We start from the raw sequence: 20,121 nt of genomic DNA, 5'->3' as shown, positions 1-20,121 counted from the left end.
GAAGTGGCTTCAGATTCTCAGTGCTGTGCTTTAACCCGCTGCGCCACCAGGGAGGGCCTGATTTAACTTTTTTAATATTTTATTTATTTATGCATAGAAGAGCTGGAGTGTAGGCCAGAGGTGTCAGAGGTGAGAGGATTCACCAAAGATAGAGAAGGTAGCAGATTGACTGAAATACACTGCTGAGGGGAGCATTGGGTAAGGCAGGAAAGTGGGTTAACTTCGCCATGTGGGTCAGCTCCCTAGCGGAAGATTGAACTTGTGTTGCAGTTAGCTTTATCATGTTGAGACATAACCTCTTGTACCACCAGAGAGGTCCTTACTAAAGTATTTTGAACCTGAAGGCTATAGAAATCTTATGATTAACTTTGGGGCAACGATCCTTCTATGCCAAATACTGTCTTGGGATCTGTTGTTTTGTTAGTACTGACTTTGATCTCCAGGTATACAACCTTTGTTTTCCTGTGTTGTAGGAAATGACCTCTTCAGACTTTCTCATGGGTAGAGAAAACCTGCCAAATGAGGCCAAGAGGGGTTTCTCTACTCATGAGGCTTTTTGCTTTAACATAGTGATAAAGTTAGAGTTTAATAACTGCTGTAATAAACTTGATTTTAAAATAACTTCAATCTTAGCTCAAGTTTTTTTTTTTTTTTGACTTAAGGACTTTAAATCATTTAATAATCTTGCTGTTGAACAGCTCCATTTTTTTTTCAGTAAGATAGTTGTGGTAAGATACTAATTAGAGGAAAACATGGCAACATATTTAAAGAGGCAACTTAAGGTCACATTTTGCTGTTTAAGCTTTAATTAAAAAATTTAAGGTTATAAAATTAGCACGTTAATTTTTAAAAAAAAAAAATTTTATTTATTTATGCATACAGAACTGGGGTACAGGCCAGAGGGCAGGGGCAGTGAGAGGATTCAGCAGAGACAGAGAGGGGAGCAGAACAGGCAAACTGATAAAGTACACTGCTGAAGGGAGCAGTGGGCAAGACAGGTGAGGTCTGCTGCACCATGTGGGGCACTTCCCAGGCCGGGGATCATACTTGTGCTGAAGCAGCTGCAGCTAGCTTCACAGTGTTGCACTTTAACCCATTAGTGCATGTTAATTTTAATTATAAAAATTATGTAAAGATTATAGAAGATGAATTTCTGGTTTACATAAAGGAATACAGATAAAAACTTACGATGCAGATTAAAAAGTTTTTAACTATAGACTCACTGTAATTTTTTTTATTACAAAAGTTTATTTTTACATCATTTTATACATTTTTTTTTTTTTACCATCTCGATTGTAATCCCCGCGGGTTTCCCATCACCAAATCACCCCTGTGCCACCACCATAGTCCCATGCATTTCCCTCCCTTCCCCCCCCCCATTTTTGATCCCATTCCCCACTCCACCCCCACAAAATGTCTCTGGTATATGGTTGTTCATTATTTTTGTTATTTTCTGGCCTGTTCCATTATACTCCTGCTATGAGTGAAACCATCCGGTATTTTTCTCTCTTTCTGGCTTATCTCACTAAGCATGATCTTTTCCAGCTCCATCCAAGTTGCTGCAAAAGACATGTGTTTCTCTTTTTTTGGTTGCTGAGTAATATTCTATTGTATATATGTACTACATCTTTTTTATCTAGTCATCTACTTTTGGGCATTTGGGCTGCTTCCATGTTTTTCCAATTGTAAATAAAGCAGCAATAAACATGGGGGTACAAGTATCTTTTTCAATCAGTGTTTTTGTGTCTTTTGGGTAGATACCTAGGAGTGGGATTGCTGGGTCGTAGGGAAGCTCCATGTTTAGCAGTTTGAAGAACCTCCAAACAGTTTTCCATAGTGGTTGTACTAGTTTGCATTCCCACCAGCTGTGCAGGAGAGTTCCTTTTTCTCCACATCCTCGCCAACATTTGTTGTTGCTAGTTGTTTGAAGATGTGCCATTCTCACTATAATTTTTTATGAAGGTAGAATATGCATAACAAGATTTATTGTCTTCATCTTTTTTTATTTTAAAGATTTATTTATTTATGCATACAGAACTGGGGTACAGGCCAGAGGTGCAGGGGTGGTGAGAGGCTTCACCAGAGACAGAGTGGGGAGCAGAACAGGCAGATCGACGAAGTACACTGCTGAGGGGAGCAGCGGGCGAGTCAGGAGAGGTCTGCCACACCATATGGATCACCTCCGTGACAGGCGGGGATCGAACTCATGCGGAAGTGGCTTTAGCTTCTCAGTGCTGTGCTTTAACCCGCTGCGCCACCAGGGAAGGCCTTGTCTTCATCTTTTTAAGTGTACAATTCAGTTGACATTAAGTACATTCATAGTGTTGTGTGTTTTTTTGAGTAAGTGGTTTGTCTTGGCACTCCTGTGGAAAATCAGTTGTATATGTTAGGTTTGTTACTGGACTCTCAGTTCTGTTTTATTGAGCTAAATGTGGAAAGTTTTGAAATTAGGAAGTTTTTCTTCCAACTTTGTTCTTCTGCTATATAGATTGTTTTACTATTCTGGATCCTTTGAACTTCCAAACAAATTTTAGAATCAGCTTGTCAGTGTCTGTAAAAACTCAGCTGGGGGGGGCCCTCCCTGGTGGCACAGTGGTTGAAGCACAGCACTAAGAAGCTAAAGCCATTCCCTGCCCCAGAGGTGATCCACATGGCGGGGTAGACCTCTCCTGACCCACCTGCTGCTCCCCTCAGCAGTGTACTTCGTCATTCAGCCTGTTCTGCTCCCCACTCTGTCTCTGGTGAATCCTCTTATCACCCCTGCACTTCTGGCCTGTACCCAGTTCTGTACTCATAAATAAATCAATCTTAAAAAAAAAAAACTAAGCTGGGATCGTATGGTAGGAATTGTATTGACTCTGTAGATAAGTATTTCCATCTTACAATGTTATATCTTCTAGTCTATGAATATGGATTGTCTTTTCATTTAAGTCTGTAAATATTTTTGGAGATTTATTTTGATTTATTTATGCATACAAGAATTGGAGTATGTCAGAGTTATGTGGGCAGAGTGAGAGGATTCAACAGAGTCAGATGGGGAGCAGAAGAGATAGATCTGCTGAAATAAACTGCTGAGGGGAGCAGTGGGCTAGACAGGAGAGGTCTGCTGTACCTTGTGGGTCAGCTCCTTGGCTGGGAATCAAACTCAGGCTGAAGTCGCTGCGGATAGCTTGATAATGCTGAGACTTCAACACCTGTGCCACCAGGGAGACCCTCTATACTAATCTTTGTCATTTTCTTAATTCTGCTTGCTTTGGATTTAACTGACTTTGGGGTTTTTTTGTTTTGTTTTTTAAAGTTTCTTAAGAGGAGGCTATTAATTTAAGATCTTTTCCCATAAGTTTTGTTAAGGAATTTTAATTATTTCAAAGAGTTTTTCCTGCATTCTTAGAGTCTGTGGAGACCTACTGGAAACAAGATTTTTTTTTTTTATTTTAGAAACAAGATTTTTAAAATACGGCTGGAAGGCTGTGGTTCAAGACTATTTTTGGTTTTGCAAGTGAGGTCTTCAGAACCAGTTAAAATTGAAGGTGTTAATGTTCTAGATAAAGCTCAAGTCTGTACAGGCAAGGCATGTACTTATGTGTACAAAGCAAACAACACAGTAACTCCTGGTGACAGACTGAATAAATCTGAGTAATGTGGGGGAACGTGACATGCTCTGGGGCAAGAGTGGCATGGTTTGTGCTAAATTCTGAGCCACCTTCCTGCTAAGACCATTGGACAGAATCCTGGAAGAAGAGATCCTTTTATGATTAAGTGTAGTGTTGCCGAAAGGAGCCCACACAAGTGGTCTTAGAGTAGAGAGTTTATTGGGGCTGGTTGCCTTGTGGGACTTCAAGGGAGGAAAGACTGTGACAAGGGAGTGCAGACAGGGAATTTATGCCGAAGGATTGTAAAGGGGAGGTAGGGTCATTGCTCCAGACAGCAAAGGTGGGATATGGCAAAGGTGGGGTGTACAGATGAGGAAATCAAGGCCCAAGTAATCCTCAGTCTGCATAAGCAGGAGTGCAGGCATAGGTCCCATGGTGGTGATACCTGCCTCCTCCTGGATGCTTTCTGAAGGCCAAGATCAGGGTGCTCTTCTGGCTCCTCTGCCCTGCTGCCTGGGCTGACCTAGCAGTAAGCAAAGGTATATTCTGGGGATAGGTAACCCCATCTCTTCAAACTTTTCACTCAGTGGTTTTATCAGTAGCATCCATTGATCAGTCTTGTCTTGACTTTTTCTAGTGGCTTTTAAACGGTAATTTTCAGGGCCACCCTGGTGGCACAGGGGTTAAAGTGAACATTATGAAGCTATCAGCAGCCACTGCATCATGAGTTCAATCCCCTGCCAGGGAGCTGACCCACATGGTGCAGCAGACAGACCCAGACCTCTCCTGTCTCACCCATTCATACCTCTGGCCTATACCCTAGTTCTTGTATGCATAAATAGAAATAAATCTTTAAAAATAAAAAAATAAAAAGGTAATGTTCTGATTTTTGGTTCTTCTGCATTTATTATTGGTATTCTATAAAGTAGGGCATTTGCTTACCTGTATTATTATTTTTTAAATCTTTGTTATCGTTTTATTTTATTTATTTTTAATTTTGTAATAGTTTATTTTTACATATATTTGTGCATGTTTCCATCTCAGTTGCAATCCCCTTGGGTTTCCCATCACCAAATCACCGATGTGCCGTCACAACAGTCCAATGCATTTCCCTCCCCCCACTGTTTTTGATCCCATTCCCCACTCTACCCCCACAAAATGTCTCTGGTATATAGCTGTTCATCATTATTTTCTCACCTATTCCTTTTTATTCCTGCTATGAGAGAAACCATCTGGTATTTTTCCTTTTCTTTCTGACTTATTTCACTAAGTATGATCATTTCCAGCTCCATCCATGTTGCTGCAAAAGATATGTGTTTCTTTTTTTGGTTGATGATTAATATTCCATCGTGTATATGTACCACATCTACTTTTGGGCATTTGGGCTGTTTCCATGTCTTTCTAATTGTGACTAAAGCAGCAATAAACATGGGGGTGCAGGTGTCATTTTGAATTAGTGTTTTTGTGTCTTTTGGGTAGAAACCTAGGAGTGGGATTGTTGGGTCGTAGGGAAGCTCCATGTTTAACAGTTTGAGGGACCTCCAGTTTTCCATAGTGGTTATACTAGTTTGCATTCCCACCAGCAGTGCAGGAGAGTTCCTTTTTCTCCACATCCTTGCCAACATTTGTTGTTGCTAGTTGTTTGAAGATGTGCCATTCTCACTGGGGTGAGGTGGTATCTCATTGTGGTTTTAATTTGCATCTCCCTTATTACGAGTGATGTTGAACATTTTTTCATATGCTTGTTGGCCCTCTGCTTTTCCTCTTTGAGAAGTGTCTTTTTAGCTCTTCTGCCCATTATTTGATGGGGTTGCTTATTTTTGTTGAGTTTCATCAGTTCTCCGTATATTTTTGTGATCAGTTCTTTATCGCTAGTTTTGTGTGAGAAATTTTTTTCCCAATCAGTGGGATGTCTGTTTGTTTTTTGTAATGTCTCTTTTGTTGTACAGAAGCTCTTTAACTTAATGTAGTCCCATCTATTTACCCTTGCCTTTACTAGCATTGCATTGGGTGCTCTATCTTCAAAGATGTCGCTGAAGTGTATGTCACGTAGTGTTTGGCCCATTTTTGCTTCCAGGTATTTTATGGTTTCCGTTCTTATGTCTAGGTCTTTAATCCACTTCGAGTTGATTTTTGTGTATGGTGAGAGGTAGTGATCTAGTTTCTTGTTTTTTGCCTGCAGCTTCCCAGTTTTCCCAGCACCATTTTCTTCTTTGCTCCTTTGTCAAATATTAGCTGTCCATAAACCTGTGGGTTTATATCTGGGTTTTCTATCTGAATCCACTGGTCTGTATGTCTGTTCTTGTTTCAGTACCATGCAGTTTTGATTATTATGGCTTTGTAGTATAGCTTGAAGTTTGGGATTGTAATGCCTACATTCTCTTCCTAGTCATGAGAGTTTTGGATATTTGAGGTCTTTTGTTGTTCCATATGAATCTCATCAATATTTTTTCTATTTCTTTGTAGAATGTCATTGAGACTTTTATTGGGATGGCGTTAAATCTGTATTTTGCTTTTGGTAGGATGGACATTTTGATGATGTTGATTCTGCCAATTTGTGAGCAGGGGATGTTTTTCCATTTTATGGTGTCTTCTTGCATTTCTTTTAACAATGTTTTGTAATTTTCTTTGTACTGTATTATTATTTTATTTTATTTTTTGTTATTATCACCAAAACTGAGGGATTATTTTTTCATTCCCTTGGTTACGTTCCATTCTAGTCTTTGTTCATTGTAATATATTGTCTTATGCCCTTTGATATAGGTCCATTTTTTCCCCTAAGATTTATTTTTTTATGCATACAAGAACTGAGGTACAGGCCAGTGGTGTGGGAGGTGAGAGGATTCACCAGAGACAGAGGGGGCAGCAGAACAGACAGATTGACTGAAACATACTGCGAAGGGAGCAGCAAGTGAGACAGGAGAGGTCTGGCTGTGCCATGTGTGTCAGCTCCCTGGCCGGTAATTGAACTCGTGCTGAAGTGGCTGCTGATAGCTTCTGCAGTGCTGCACTTTCAACCTGTTGCTCAGTCAGGGAGGGCCCGATATGGCTCAATTTTTTTTTCTATAAATTTATTTGTGCATACAGAACTGGGATACAGGCCAGAGGCTCATGGGCGGTGAGAGGCTTCACCATAGACAGAGCAGGGAGCAGAACAGACAGATTGAGGAAGTACACTACTGAGGCGGGTCAGGAGAGGTCTGCCACACCATGTGGTCACCTCCGGGGGCAGGCAGGAATCGAACTCATGAGGAAGTGACTTTAGCTTCTTAGTGCTGTGCTTTAACCTGCTGCACCACCAGGGAGGGCCCTCAATATGGCTCCATTTTTTAAAAGAATTTTCATATTGTTAAAATATGTTTTAGATTCACTTGTACTTTTGCTGCATCTACCTTGGTATTAGTAACTATTTATCCCAAAAGCCCTATTTCATTTTCGTGGGGAATAATAGTAGAAAGAAAAATTTGGTTGCTGAAGGTGCTTATTTCTACTAGGATGTCATTTCTGACTTTTTTCAGTGGATGAAACTATACACCATGCGTCATTCACACGCAAATACACACTTGCATATATACACACACATATACACACACACACATATATATACATTATACACATTATAATATGTAGCTCCTATATATGAGTTCATAGTAGTACTACTAATTTCTAACTTCCACAGGCTTCTTTTTTTTGACATCGTTTTCTCCATATTCCTATTTGTATTTAAGTTCTCTTGTGGTAAGATTCCTGGTTCCCCCCAAATTTTATTATATCTACTCATTTGCTTAATACTATAGCAATGAAATTATTGCTGTATCATTATTACTACCAGATACAGCCTTACTAAGTAAAGATATCGTTCCATTTTTTTGTTCATTGAATGTTGTTTATAATTGTTTATAAGTTAACAAATACTTGAGATATTTAAAATAATTTACCTTAGTTACAAATTTTTGATAGAAAACCCTCCTTCCTTTAGTTTTCTTTTAAAAATTATCACTACTAGCACACAACTTTTGTTGTGGTGTAGCAAGTTTGCTAATTGTAGCCGAATTCTATGTCTATACTATAGCTGTAAATATCCAGAGAGATATGCTATTAAATAGTTTTGTCAGTAATGACATAATTTCAGATGGACTCATTTAAATTTCATATTAATTTTAGTGATGTTCAGATAGCTAGAATTTCTTCTTTGGGGGCAACCTTTTAGATAAAGATACTAATCTCAGACACAGGAAAGAAATGAAGCTGATGAAGTACATTTGAGAATAAGTCAGATCTGAAAGAAATTAGAATATAAGCTATTAACTGGGGTATTAGTTCATAGAAGTAATCAATTTAGTCTCTAAAATGAAATACATAGTATGTGATTTTCATTGTTTAAAAAAAGAAAACAATTTTTGTTACTGAATTATATTAGGAACTGTGGGAATCATCTTTTTGCAAAAAATGTACAGCTTTCTTGCATGACTATTTTAGTGCAGTTAAATACACGAACTGGGGTATAGGCCAGAAGTGTGAGGTGTGATAGGATTCACCAAAGACAGAGTGGGAGACAGAACAGGCAGATCGACTAACTCAAACTGCGGAGGGGAGCAGCAGGTGAAACAACAGAGGTCTGCTGCACATGTGGGCCACCTCCTAGCCTGGGATCAAACTCTTGCCTCAGTGGCTGTGGCTGGCTTTGTAGTGCTGCGCTTTATCCTTTTGTGCCACCAGGGGAGCCCTGAGTCTTAGTTTAAAGAGAGATATCTTTTTGACCTTTGAGAAATTGAATTTAGAAAATTCAAGAAAGTTGATATTTAATATGCCTCTTAGACTCTAAGAGGTCTGTCTGGAACTAACTGTTAGTGCCACAATTATTAGCTGGTTTGAGTACAGTGGAGAAGAATATATGTTCTTAGGTTTTATTCTCTCAATTTTTAAATGTAGATGTTCTATGGCATTAATTTAAGAGCAATTCAGGTATTTTTTTGTGGTTTTGTGTGATGCTAAGCACTAGGGAGACCAAAGAAAGCACACCCTATATTTCCAAACTTCAAAAGTAGCTTGTATTCTTGACTAAGTTTATTAGAAAGTTGTATAAATAAGAGACAACTTGAATACATATTGATATTTAAAATACTTTTCCAAACCTTTGTTTCATTTGCATGATACTAAACTGTGCAAATCAAGAAATTTTGTCTTTGATTGATTGTGTTGTTTTATTTTAAAAGTCCTCAAAAGTCTATTGGTTTTACTCTCCATTCTAATTTATAATTATAGTTGCCTCTGATATAGAATGACTGTAATTTTCTGATGAATTTGATTTATGATCCCAAGATTAGAGATGCTTCCCAAATATTACGTGATTTTTCTCTCTGACCTCAAAAATTTCTTTTCTTTTCTTTTTTTTTTAAAGAAAGCCAGGGCATATGGTTTAACCTATCAGGGAAGAGTTTTACAGAGTCCCTGGTAATCCATTGTCCCACGTTTTGAAAACCCTTTCATTGTTATCCATTTAACCAAAATTCCTGCGGCTATAAATGAGCTATTTTACTTGGCTTGCTCTTAGTGAAAATATACTATCAAAAGTATAGAAATCGTACCCTCATTTTTTCCTCTACCCCATAAACCTTTCCTTTTTTTTCAATATAGTTCCGACTACTATACTAACACTAGTTAATTTTAGATTCTATTGCTGAAAACCTCACTTTGCCATTTATTGAGGTGTTAATTGAACTATCAATGTATTTAGAGCAGAAATGTCGTTTTTTAGGGAATCTAGAACAACAGCAAAGCTGAGGTCAAACTGCCCTAAGGATGGACACCAAGGAAGCTGTGTTTGGGACAAAAAGAAATCAAGATAAGGTAGATGCACAGTAGAGAAAAGCACTGGACCCGGTGGGTGGGGGGTGGTAGGTGGGAGTGGGTTGTACCCCTCTGATGGCAAAGAATAGTTAGGTTTATGAAGAGGAAGCCAGAAAGGCTTACAGGAGAATTAAGGATTTGGGTTTAAGAACTACCTTCCTAATGAATAACATAAGTTTAAGCTGAATTTTAGCTAGCAGAGTGCTTTAAAAATTGATAAGGTTAAGTGTTGAAATGGGTTGTATCCTAATATTCTGGAATAGTGTTGGACAGTTGGATAGTCTTTCTGGATAGTTGTGGAAGACACTGATGGTATTAGTTGATAAAACCATTACCAAAACCCAGTTTCAACCCTAATGCCTGTTACTGTTTGAAAGTCACAAGGGATTCTATGATTAAAAGATTAAACTGACACAGTCAGTATGGAAAATGTAATTTTCCTTTTCTTTTTGAGTGTAAAGATTATGTTTCTCTTCATAGCAACATGAACCGTGAAGATCGGAATGTGCTGCGTATGAAAGAACGGGAAAGGCGGAATCAGGAAATTCAGCAGGGTGAAGACGCCTTCCCACCCAGCTCTCCTCTCTTTGCTGAGCCTTACAAAGTTGTAAGTTGTCCTTTGAATGTTTCTTTCCAATAATGTGACGTTTTTGTTTTTAAAATATTTAAACTTGAATTTTTATATTAGAAGAGAGTTTCAGTGACTCTTTTTGCGTGTATCTCTTTAGTATCAGTCTAGTACTTTTTCTGTTACACTAAATTCTCTGATTTTCCTTCCAATGTATTTATTCTTGAATTAACAATATCAGGTTTCAATTAAAGCCTGATATCAGGTGTTCAATAAAGTGAACCATTTGTTGTTTTTAAAATTCCCATTGGGCTTTCATGGAATAACCAAACACTAAATAGGACCAGTGATCAATGTTTCTATAGTGGCCACAGAAGTCTCTGAAATATTTGATTTGACTTGGGATTTTAAAGTTTTATACTGTATATGGTGCTATGTATTATAGTAGTAACAACCTTTGTTGGTTTATAATATGAGATTGAGTGTGTCTAAAGCTTAAGAACATATTCTAGATTTACCTTTATAGATTTGATATTTGTAGAAGTGATTTGAAAGGTCTACAGAAGTCATTTACTCAGAGCTTTTCCCATTCAAATTCAGTGATACTAATACCATTTGTATTAGTGTAACAGAAAACCTAGCTTTTGGGATTAAAAGCCATGTTGAAAAATATAGGAATATGGTCCAGAATCTTCAAATCATACACCTTTTTTGTGCATTTTAATTGTATTTGATGTCACCTATAAATTACTGAATATTTACTTTTGTTTAATAAGGACCAGAATGATTTTCAGATAATATGTAGTCATTATTGATTCATGGTAATTCAGAATAGTGATTCAGCCTTGATGTTGTTTTAATGTAATGAGTAAACGTGCTTTCTTCTTGTATATGGATATGAAAGATTCCTAACGCTTGTGGGTATCTTAGACTTTTTTGTTATCTAAGAATAATTCTTAAAACAAAGTATATATACCATTGTATTCAAGAGTTGCAACATTTTATTGGTCAGAGTAAATACCTAGAATTTTAAATTATCAGTGGATTTTCTGTGCTTATTGTGGATTTATTTTTATTAACTTGACTCACAGGTACAGAAGGAGTTAAAATTTTTAAAAAGTCAGTTTGGCATAACTTATTTCACTAAATTTCTGTTTCTGCCTCTGATTGCATTATAAGGAATATGTTTTCCTAGACTATCAAAATACGAGTGATAGCTAATCTGCTGACCTAGAATTTATATAAGTGTAGGTTACTTTTCTGCACTCCAAAAACTTTTCACTGCTGTTCTGATTTATTTTTTTCATGTCACATATTCTTTATTTGTCCCTCAATGGGCACTTTGGTGACTTGCATACCTTGGCTTTGTACTTTATGCTTCAATGAATATATAGACTGAATTTTGACCGTCACAAACCCTAATACTTATGCTTTAAAGCTATTCAGATCATTTTATTGGTGGAATTCAGATTTTTTTCCCCTCTAGGAATCCATTGTATCTATTTTTCAATGTCATAAACATTTGCATTTCAGCATGAATCTTCTTTTTCACTGAATTTTTTTTTATTTTTACTATAAAACTTATGTATTCGGAGTTTGAGATGCTAACCTTAAGATATGAGATGACACCTCTTTTTTAAGTTTGGAAAGTTAGTTTAGAATAATTTTTATCTTCAGTTATCTATTTGTATAATTATATTTTACTTCTTTTGTAGACTAGCAAAGAAGATAAGCTATCAAGTCGTATTCAGAGTATGCTTGGAAACTACGATGAAATGAAGGATTTCATAGGAGACAGATCTATACCAAAGCTTGTTGCAATTCCCAAGCCTACAGTACCACCGACAGCAGATGAAAAATCTAACCCAAATTTCTTTGAACAGAGACATGGGAGCTCTCATCAGAGTAGTAAATGGACTCCAGTAGGACCCGCACCCAGCACTTCTCAGTCTCAGAAACGGTCCTCGGGCTTACAGAGTGGACATAGTAGCCAGCGGACCAGTGCAGGTGGCAGTGGTGGCACTAATAGTAGCGGTCAGAGGCATGACCGTGACTCATACAGTAGTAGTGGCAGCAGTAGCCGGAAAAAAGGCCAGCATGGATCAGAACACTCCAAATCACGCTCTTCCAGTCCTGGAAAACCCCAGGCTGTTTCTTCATTAAGCTCCAGTCATTCCAGATCTCATGGGAATGATCACCATAGCAAGGAACATCAGCGTTCCAAATCTCCTCGGGATCCTGATGCAAACTGGGATTCTCCTTCCCGTGTACCTTTTTCAAGTGGGCAGCACTCAAATCAGTCTTTCCCACCTTCGTTGATGTCAAAGTCAAGTTCAATGTTACAGAAACCCACTGCCTATGTGCGGCCCATGGACGGACAGGAGTCCATGGAACCAAAGCTGTCCTCTGAGCACTACAGCAGTCAACCCCATGGCAACAGCATGACCGAACTGAAACCCAGCAGCAAAGCACATCTCACCAAGTTGAAAATACCTTCCCAACCACTGGATGTAAGTAATACATTTACAGCTTTTAACATTGTGACTGTGTGAAGCAGTTTTCTATGACTGAACTTAAACTGTGTCTTTGTCTTAAGGAATGTAAGGAATATGAAAGTTTAAAGAAAGACTTAAGATTGTTTTTCAGGTGGATCCTTGTTAGCTTCCCTTTTAGGATATGAAAGAAAATGTCGTTCACTGTTTTTAAAATATTAAAGTGATAGAATAAAACATTTATCAGTTCTTTAGACTTCTTCCTTCTTACTGAATAATACATCTTGTGTTTTATTTTTAAAAAATTAACTTTTATTCTCTTAGTGATTGTGGAAGGCCTTGTCCAGCAAGGCCGAGGATTGGGGTCCCAGGGTCGACGAGAGGAGAAGGCAGAGCCTTGACCTTGTGGCGGGCCTTGACCCGCATGGTGAGGGGGTAGAGCCCCAGGGACAGCACGAGGAAGAAGGCAAAGACAGAGACGCGTGCGAGAGTGAGAGAGCCAGCCTTTATTTTTACAACAGCCATGTATATATACTTGAGGGCGGCACAGAAGGTACGGGCGGGGGGTGGTCTGGTGGTCTAATGTCTTAAAGGCCAATGGGTTTGAGGGGAGGGATCCATCGTCATCTCTTTGTCTCTTTGGCGCCAAAGCTTGCTGAGCGGGAAAGGAAGGAGTGGGGGAAGGGATTCAGGTGTGCTGCATTCTCAACCAGGATGTTTACTCTAAGTTCCAATCAAGTGTTGTTTTGTGCACTCGAGGCAAAGTCCTGGTTTCTGTCCCCGACAAGTGATAGTCATGAATGAGTGAATGAGATGTGGCCTGTGATTGGGGTAAATGTTGGAACTTTTCCACTTCAGGTGATATTGTATGATTTGGATGCCATAACCTTTTCTTTATGCTTAAAGGTTTGAGAGCAGGCTGCCCTGGTTCACATTAGTGGGTTGAAATTTATTAGAGTATTTCTATCTGTCTGCTAAACATGATACTCAGAATAACCAAAGACGTGCATGTTTATTGTGACATGGCAGGGAGGAGTGAGGATGGTGAACATATGATTTTGAGAGTTTTTAAAAACCTTCCTTGCGGTCTTGGCAAACTGATTGTTCCTGGTATATGTCATCTAATTACTCTTCTCAAGAGAACAGTAAGGTGGTAATTTTGTTCTTTCTTCAAACAACAGGATTCTTAGAGGTAGGCTTGAATTCAAACTCCAGCTTTCTAATTCTTACTGTGCTTTGCAATAAACAACTTCTGTGATTTAGAAAAGATGATATAGGGCCCTCCCTGGTGATGCAATGGGTTAAAACGCAGCACTCTGAAGCTAGCTGAAGCTGCCTCAGCACGAATTCCATCCCAGCCACGGAGGTGACCCACATGGCTCAGCAGACTTCTCCTGACATGCCCGCTGCTCCTCTCAGCAGTGTACTTATTCTGCTCCCTACTCTGCTATTCTGCTCCCTATTCAGTCTCTGGTGAATTCCTTCACCACCCCTGTACCTCTGGCCTGCACTCCAGTTCTGTGTGCATAAATAAGTAAATTAAATCTTTTTAAATAAAAATAAAATAAAAAAAGATCATATAAAATGTTCCAAGCATGTAATCTCTCAGAATATTACTTTTGTTCTGTCTGTAATTTGATGTGAAATGATATATCTCTGTATTCTGCTATATTTTATATAAGTAAACTTGAACATTTTGCTATATTTTAAATAAGTAAACTTAAACATGAGAAATTATACTTTTTTAAAAAATATTTCTGGTTTAGGTATAAGAATAATAGTCTTTTAAAACTTGAAAAGTATGAAATTCTTCAATCAGAAAGTGTGTATAAATATTTAAGAGTTTGAAGTATTTGCATTTAAGGAAATTAGTTTAAAATTTTGAGTTTTAGAGAGATATGATCATATATACTTCAAATTTTATTTCATTTCTAGTAATGTCAACTTCATATGGCAGATGACTAAAATTTAATAAGTTACTCCAAATCTAATGCATTTCTTTTCCTCTTTTTATTAAGGCATCTGCTTCTGGTGATGTAAGCTGTGTAGATGAAATTCTTAAAGTAAGTTAATTTTTTTATTGTTTCAGTTTCTAATGTAACTATATGATCTGCTGCCCATTTAGTCTCTTTCCATCTTTATTTCATAAAGGCTCTGAAGCAGCAGATTGCTTAACAATTGTAACTTGGTTATGTCCTTCAAAAATAGCTGACTTATACCATTGTATTTTTTTAATTAGGTTCTGAATCACTTTTGTTACTATTTGTCCTAAAGAGTGTTTTTTTTTTAAATTTTTGCTTGCTTTTGTTTTTAAGTAAAACAAAAACTCTAACAGTTTGCCTTGAAAAGAGGGAGAAACCAAATATAATTATACTCTTTGGTTTATCAATTAATACTTTAAATGCTAAAAAAAAATCGAAGTTATCAGTCCTTCACAATGAAAATAACTTGCTACAAAAGTAAATACATCAGTATATACTATTACAATCCTATAATGAAAAGTGTCTGAATACTTTGCATTTTGAATGTCTAATGGGATATGTTTAAAACCAACACATGACCAAAAAGCACATTTCTCTATTGGAAAAAGAAACAGTTGTCTGTTGGAAAAAGAGAGACTCCAGTGAATTAATAAGTGACAGTGAATGTACTTTTTTGTGAGCTCCCAGGATTTTGTGTCTATACCTACATTTCACTCTGGATACTCTTGGAAGGCTACTCACATTGGCTGCTTCCCGTTCCTTCTTTTAGCCCACTACAGTCTTTTTAGCTCTACCACTCTGCTGGACCTTTTTTTTTTTAAGGTTATTATCATCTTCATCTGGAGGCTTCATTTGAGATCCCTTTCTGTTTTAAGGGATTTTTGTTTTTCTCTTCTGGAAACAACATTCTTCATTCCTTAACTGTAATGCTTCATTGTTTTAATTTCCCATCTGTCTTCTCTGTCTCTCCTCTGACTTTTGGGAACCTTTGTATCTTCTCTTACCTCTTTAATCTATATGCATTTCCTAGGCTCTTCTCTTTTCTTTCTTCTCCTTAACTTGCCTTCTCCTTCATTCTCACATCTTTATTACTATTAGAAATATTCAGTTTTGCCTGCTGTGGTCTCCTTTGCTCTCAATTGCTTCTTTACTGGGTTTCTGGATTTCTCCATTCTTGACACTCAGATATCTAATGTCATAGTTAACAGACTTGCTTCTCTTTGCAGTATCACCAGTCTTTTGTGCTTGAAAGTATAGAATACTAATTGTCTCTCATTTCTCTCTCCTGTGTTCCAGCTAATCATAAAACTGTATGTACACTTTCAAAATTGTCTGTTACTTCTTTTTTCCACCTTAAACTGTAGTGAATGTGTAATGAGTCCATCTGCCTCTCGAGTCTCCTTATTCCTTTGCCTTCTGTATTGCTGCCAGATTCTGCACTTCAATCCCTTGTTTTCATAAGTTAATTTCCTTATAGAAATGTTTAGTGACTCTAAGGTTCCACAAAAGAATACTGTCTACATTTTACATTCCAGACCTATCAGGACCAGTCCCTATCTCTCCTATCAGTGACTGATCACTTTTGCTAAACTGGTCTCTCTAAGCATATGCTCTATTGTTCTTTTATCCTCTTTAAAGTACCTTTGGTAGACTCCCTTTCTCTTTCCTCTTCAGTTATATATTTTTTTCTTAGTATATCAGATATTTTTTATCAAAACATCAACTACAGTAGTAACTCTTTTCCTTTAAATTTCATACAGCATTCATTTTTCAGTTACCATGTAAATGAAAAGTATAAGGGAGTATATATCTTTTCCCTGAGTCCACAAAAATGCATGACACCTTACTATCTGGAAAAAACCATGGATTTTTCATTTATTTATGTCTTTGATGTTACATTGATTGCACGTTTTATGTATATAGAGTGTGGCACATGGCCACGGGAGTAATAGGTGCTCAGTTACTTGATGGAGAATTAAATAGATTTTTTGTTGTTGTTGAGAGTATTTTGATATTTAAGATAAAAGTATCACCTTACTGAAAACCTTTCTGAAAATATTTCAAGAAGTGAAATGAGTTTCTGTTTCCTCCCCCTTCCCTCTGTACAGTGCACAAGGAACTTCAGGTCTGCATTCCTTCCATGTTTTCCAGATATTAATCTGAAAACAATATTTTTATTAAAAAAATTATTAATTCAAGACATAATTGAGCACCTGTTGTATATCAAAAACTGCGGATATGGTGGTATACTGATAGTAGTACTCTTGGAACTGCTCTTAGAGCAGAGTGAAGGAAATAATCAACTTAGCATTTCAGGAAGTGAAATGTTATTTAAAAATAAAATATTATAAGAGGATAAAGAATAGTCTAGTGCTACTGGTGCAAGTGGCTATTTTAAAGGGTTCGAGCAGTAGAGACTGTATTAGGTGCCTTCTTTCTCTTCCCCTCTGTCATTCTGTTGTCCAAAGGTCGCCTCTGTTAATTATCTCCCAGAGATTTTTTTCATATGTAAACATTGGCTAGGACATAGACGATGATTTCTGTTGTCATTTAACTATATACTATGGACATCATTTCATACCAGGAATTTCTCATATTACTTGTCTGCTTGGTGTTCCATTGTGTGGCTGTAATTTAATTACTCCTGTGTTATTGGAGACATAGGTTGTTGCCATTTTTTAAGTATGAGCCCCCCTTAAACATGTATCTTTATAACTGTAGGGTAAATTTCTAAGAGTTATACCACCTTTAATTTTTAAAAAATATTTTGTCAATCTACCTGATAGTTTTCTTTGAACTCCATGCCAGAAATAAAATAATCTGTCCTTGTTCTGAGCCTGATACCTCTGTTTCTACTGCTCCTCTAATATACATGTACATTACAATTTTATCCAGGCCTCCACTTGGACATACTTGACATATTAGACAGAAGGCATTGAATGAAATGAATGAAATCAGACTTGGCCTTGCTTATCTGTCTTCTCCTCAGGGATTTTTTTTTTTACATGTATATATATTTCTCCTCTGATTTCCTCCACCTAACTAGAATGTCCTATCCAGTGAATGGGCTCCGAGAAAATAGACTTCTGAATGAGAAGTAGTTGTCAATTACTTGCCAAGTATGCCACCTTACATAAGAAACTTAACTTCTGTGCTTCAGTTTCATCCTACTTAGTGTTAGGATAATAATGGTGTCTACCTCATAATGTCATTGTGAGTATTAAAAGAGTAACAGACATGTTAAACATAGCACAGTGTCTGGCCCATGAAAGGTACACAATAAATGTTAGCTGCTTTCCTTATTATCCCCCTCCCCTCACGCCCACAGCAAGCTCTTCCTCAGTATTTTACTATGTGCCTTGTATTTGATTACAGGCTGATATTTGTAATTTTGTTGCCTTTATTCAGGAGTCTCAAAATCTTAACTGTAAGCTCCTTGAAGCCAGGAAGTGTATATTATTTATCTTCCTACTATTTGTCCCATAGTACCTTGCACTCATTTGTGCTTAATTAATATTTATTGATTAAATCCGTATACTTTTGAAGGAGCAATCATGAAACCAGTATTTATAACATAAATCTGGTTTTTAGCTGTATAACTTTTATCCTTGATCTGGTTGAAAACAAACTGTAATAATTACATTTCAGGAGATGACGCATTCATGGCCTCCCCCTCTAACGGCTATTCATACACCATGCAAAACAGAACCTTCCAAATTTCCTTTTCCAACTAAGGTAAGTAAATGAAATATGTCTTTGATACTGTAAGAGAATTCTAAATGGCTTGACTAAAATCATATGAATTCAAAATTGTCTTGCCATTCCCATTCTAGTGGGAAATAGACAATAAATGATTAAATAGTTCAGAATAGTGATGATTGCTCTGAAGAAAATAAAACAACAGCATCAAGAGCAACTTGAATTGAGAGGTACTCAAAAAGCTTTTAAGGAAAGATGGGAAGAGACCTAAAAGGCATTGATACTGGCTGCAAGTTACTGTTGTATTCTAGGCCACAGGTAGTTAAGAGCTTCTCAAACTGTTCTAGCAATCCTTTTCCATAGACAGAGCAACCATACCTGTGTCCGTGGAAAGAAATTCCTCACACAATACTTCCAAGCTCATCTATAATCAGAATATGCATATACATAGATAGCAGTCATATTAATGATACTGATACAAGTAATATAAGAATAGATTCGCATCATGAAAATTTAATCAGGACCCCTAGAAAAAGCCTCTCAGTTTTGCCTCCTCTGTCTCACCAGAGCTACTTTCATACTACCTTAACAAGTCTTCATGTGAATTTACTTATATATACTTATATATATGTATTCATTACATATCAGCTTTTTCTTATTTAATTCTACATAGATTGTTTTGAGTTTTTGATCAGCAGTAGGTTTTAGAAACTTTCCATATTACTATGTATATTTGTATGTTATATTTAAATAATGTATTACATACAAAGTTATTTCTTTTAATTGTAGCCATAATATAAATGCATCTTGGTTTATTTAGCTGTTTCCCTTTGGTATTTAAGTTGTGACTAAGTTTTTCATTGCTCTAGTGACTATCTTTGTTCATGCTCTTTTGTGTGTAGATGACTTTCTTTTGGGTGAAAATGTAGGAAATAGGATTGTTGAATGTTAAGATACAGATAATTTATATGCTCAGATTCCCTCTCTAGTGCTTGTAGCAGTTAGTTTTCCCAATATTAATTACCTGTTACTGCTCACGTGCATGTTTATTTTGATATGTTAAACACCAGTTTTTTTTAATTTAATTCTATCCCCTCATTTTTAAAAAAATAACATAATAATTTATTTTTATATCATTTTTTACCTTTTTCTATCTTGGTTGTTATTCCCATGGGCTTCCCATCACCAAATCACCCCTGTGCCATCACCATAGTCCAGTGCATTTCCCTCCCCTCCCACTGTTTTTCATCCCATTCCCCATTCTACCTCCATAAAATGTCTCTGGTATATAGCTTAAACACTAATGTTTTAATTGAAAAAATTGTCATTCTGTTTCCTAAATTGCTAGTGAATTTCACCACAATTGTAATACCTTTTTTTTTTTTTTTGGATGAAATGATGTCTTTATTTTTTTAAAAAATAGTTTATTTTTACATCATTTTGTGCCTTTTTCTATTTCAGGTGTAATTGTCATGCTTTTGATTTCTTTGTAGATGAATTTGCTGAGTTCTCCACCCTTTGGGTTGTGTCTTTTACCTAGTTTTAGGCAAATTTCTTTTTTTTTGTTTGAATTCTAATAATTTTTTCTATATGCTGCAAATATATCTCCTAGTTAAGAGTCTTGTCTCTAAAGTTTTATATTCTAGAAGATTTTATTGTTTGATGAAGCTTTTACTTTTTACTTTTTAATGTAGCTTCTACTTTTTAATGTCGTGTTAAAGAAGGCTTTTTCTTTTCCTAGGATTATAAGCAGACCCTCCTATTTTTCTGTTTTTTTCCCTCCTCTCTTCTTGCTCTTGTTTTTCTTTTAATGTGATTGCAATTTGTTTTCTGTTTATGTTTAGCTCAATTTATTGTTTGTGAATGATGTGAGGTAGAGATAAAACTTTCTGCTTGTATGTGAACCATTACCTAACTCATTTACTTTTTTTTTTTTA

At 36.7% G+C, this 20,121-nt stretch overlaps 1 protein-coding gene across 3 annotated transcripts in view; it reads left to right on the top strand.

Annotated features, from left to right (window-relative positions):
* AFF4 (AF4/FMR2 family, member 4) overlaps positions 1 to 20,121 on the top strand; it is a 76,433-nt gene that overhangs the window by 16,206 nt on the left and 40,106 nt on the right. For 2 of the 3 annotated variants that reach the window (XM_004686716.2, XM_012727957.1), the window contains exons 2-5: positions 9,924 to 10,050; positions 11,727 to 12,521; positions 14,522 to 14,566; positions 18,134 to 18,220. In XM_004686716.2, coding sequence (XP_004686773.1) covers positions 9,928 to 10,050; positions 11,727 to 12,521; positions 14,522 to 14,566; positions 18,134 to 18,220 — 1,050 coding nt within the window. In that variant the 5' untranslated portion in view covers positions 9,924 to 9,927. Of the gene's footprint in view, positions 1 to 9,409; positions 9,444 to 9,923; positions 10,051 to 11,726; positions 12,522 to 14,521; positions 14,567 to 18,133; positions 18,221 to 20,121 lie in introns of those variants that run through there. The other variant, XM_012727956.1, reaches the window with a different exon arrangement.

The sequence above is a fragment of the Condylura cristata genome, unplaced genomic scaffold (assembly GCF_000260355.1).
Source record: "Condylura cristata isolate star-nosed mole 26May11 unplaced genomic scaffold, ConCri1.0 scaffold00021, whole genome shotgun sequence".
Lineage (NCBI taxonomy): Eukaryota > Metazoa > Chordata > Mammalia > Eulipotyphla > Talpidae > Condylura > Condylura cristata.
Note: the sequence above shows the minus strand (reverse complement) of the source record. Positions and strands in the feature narration are given on the sequence as shown.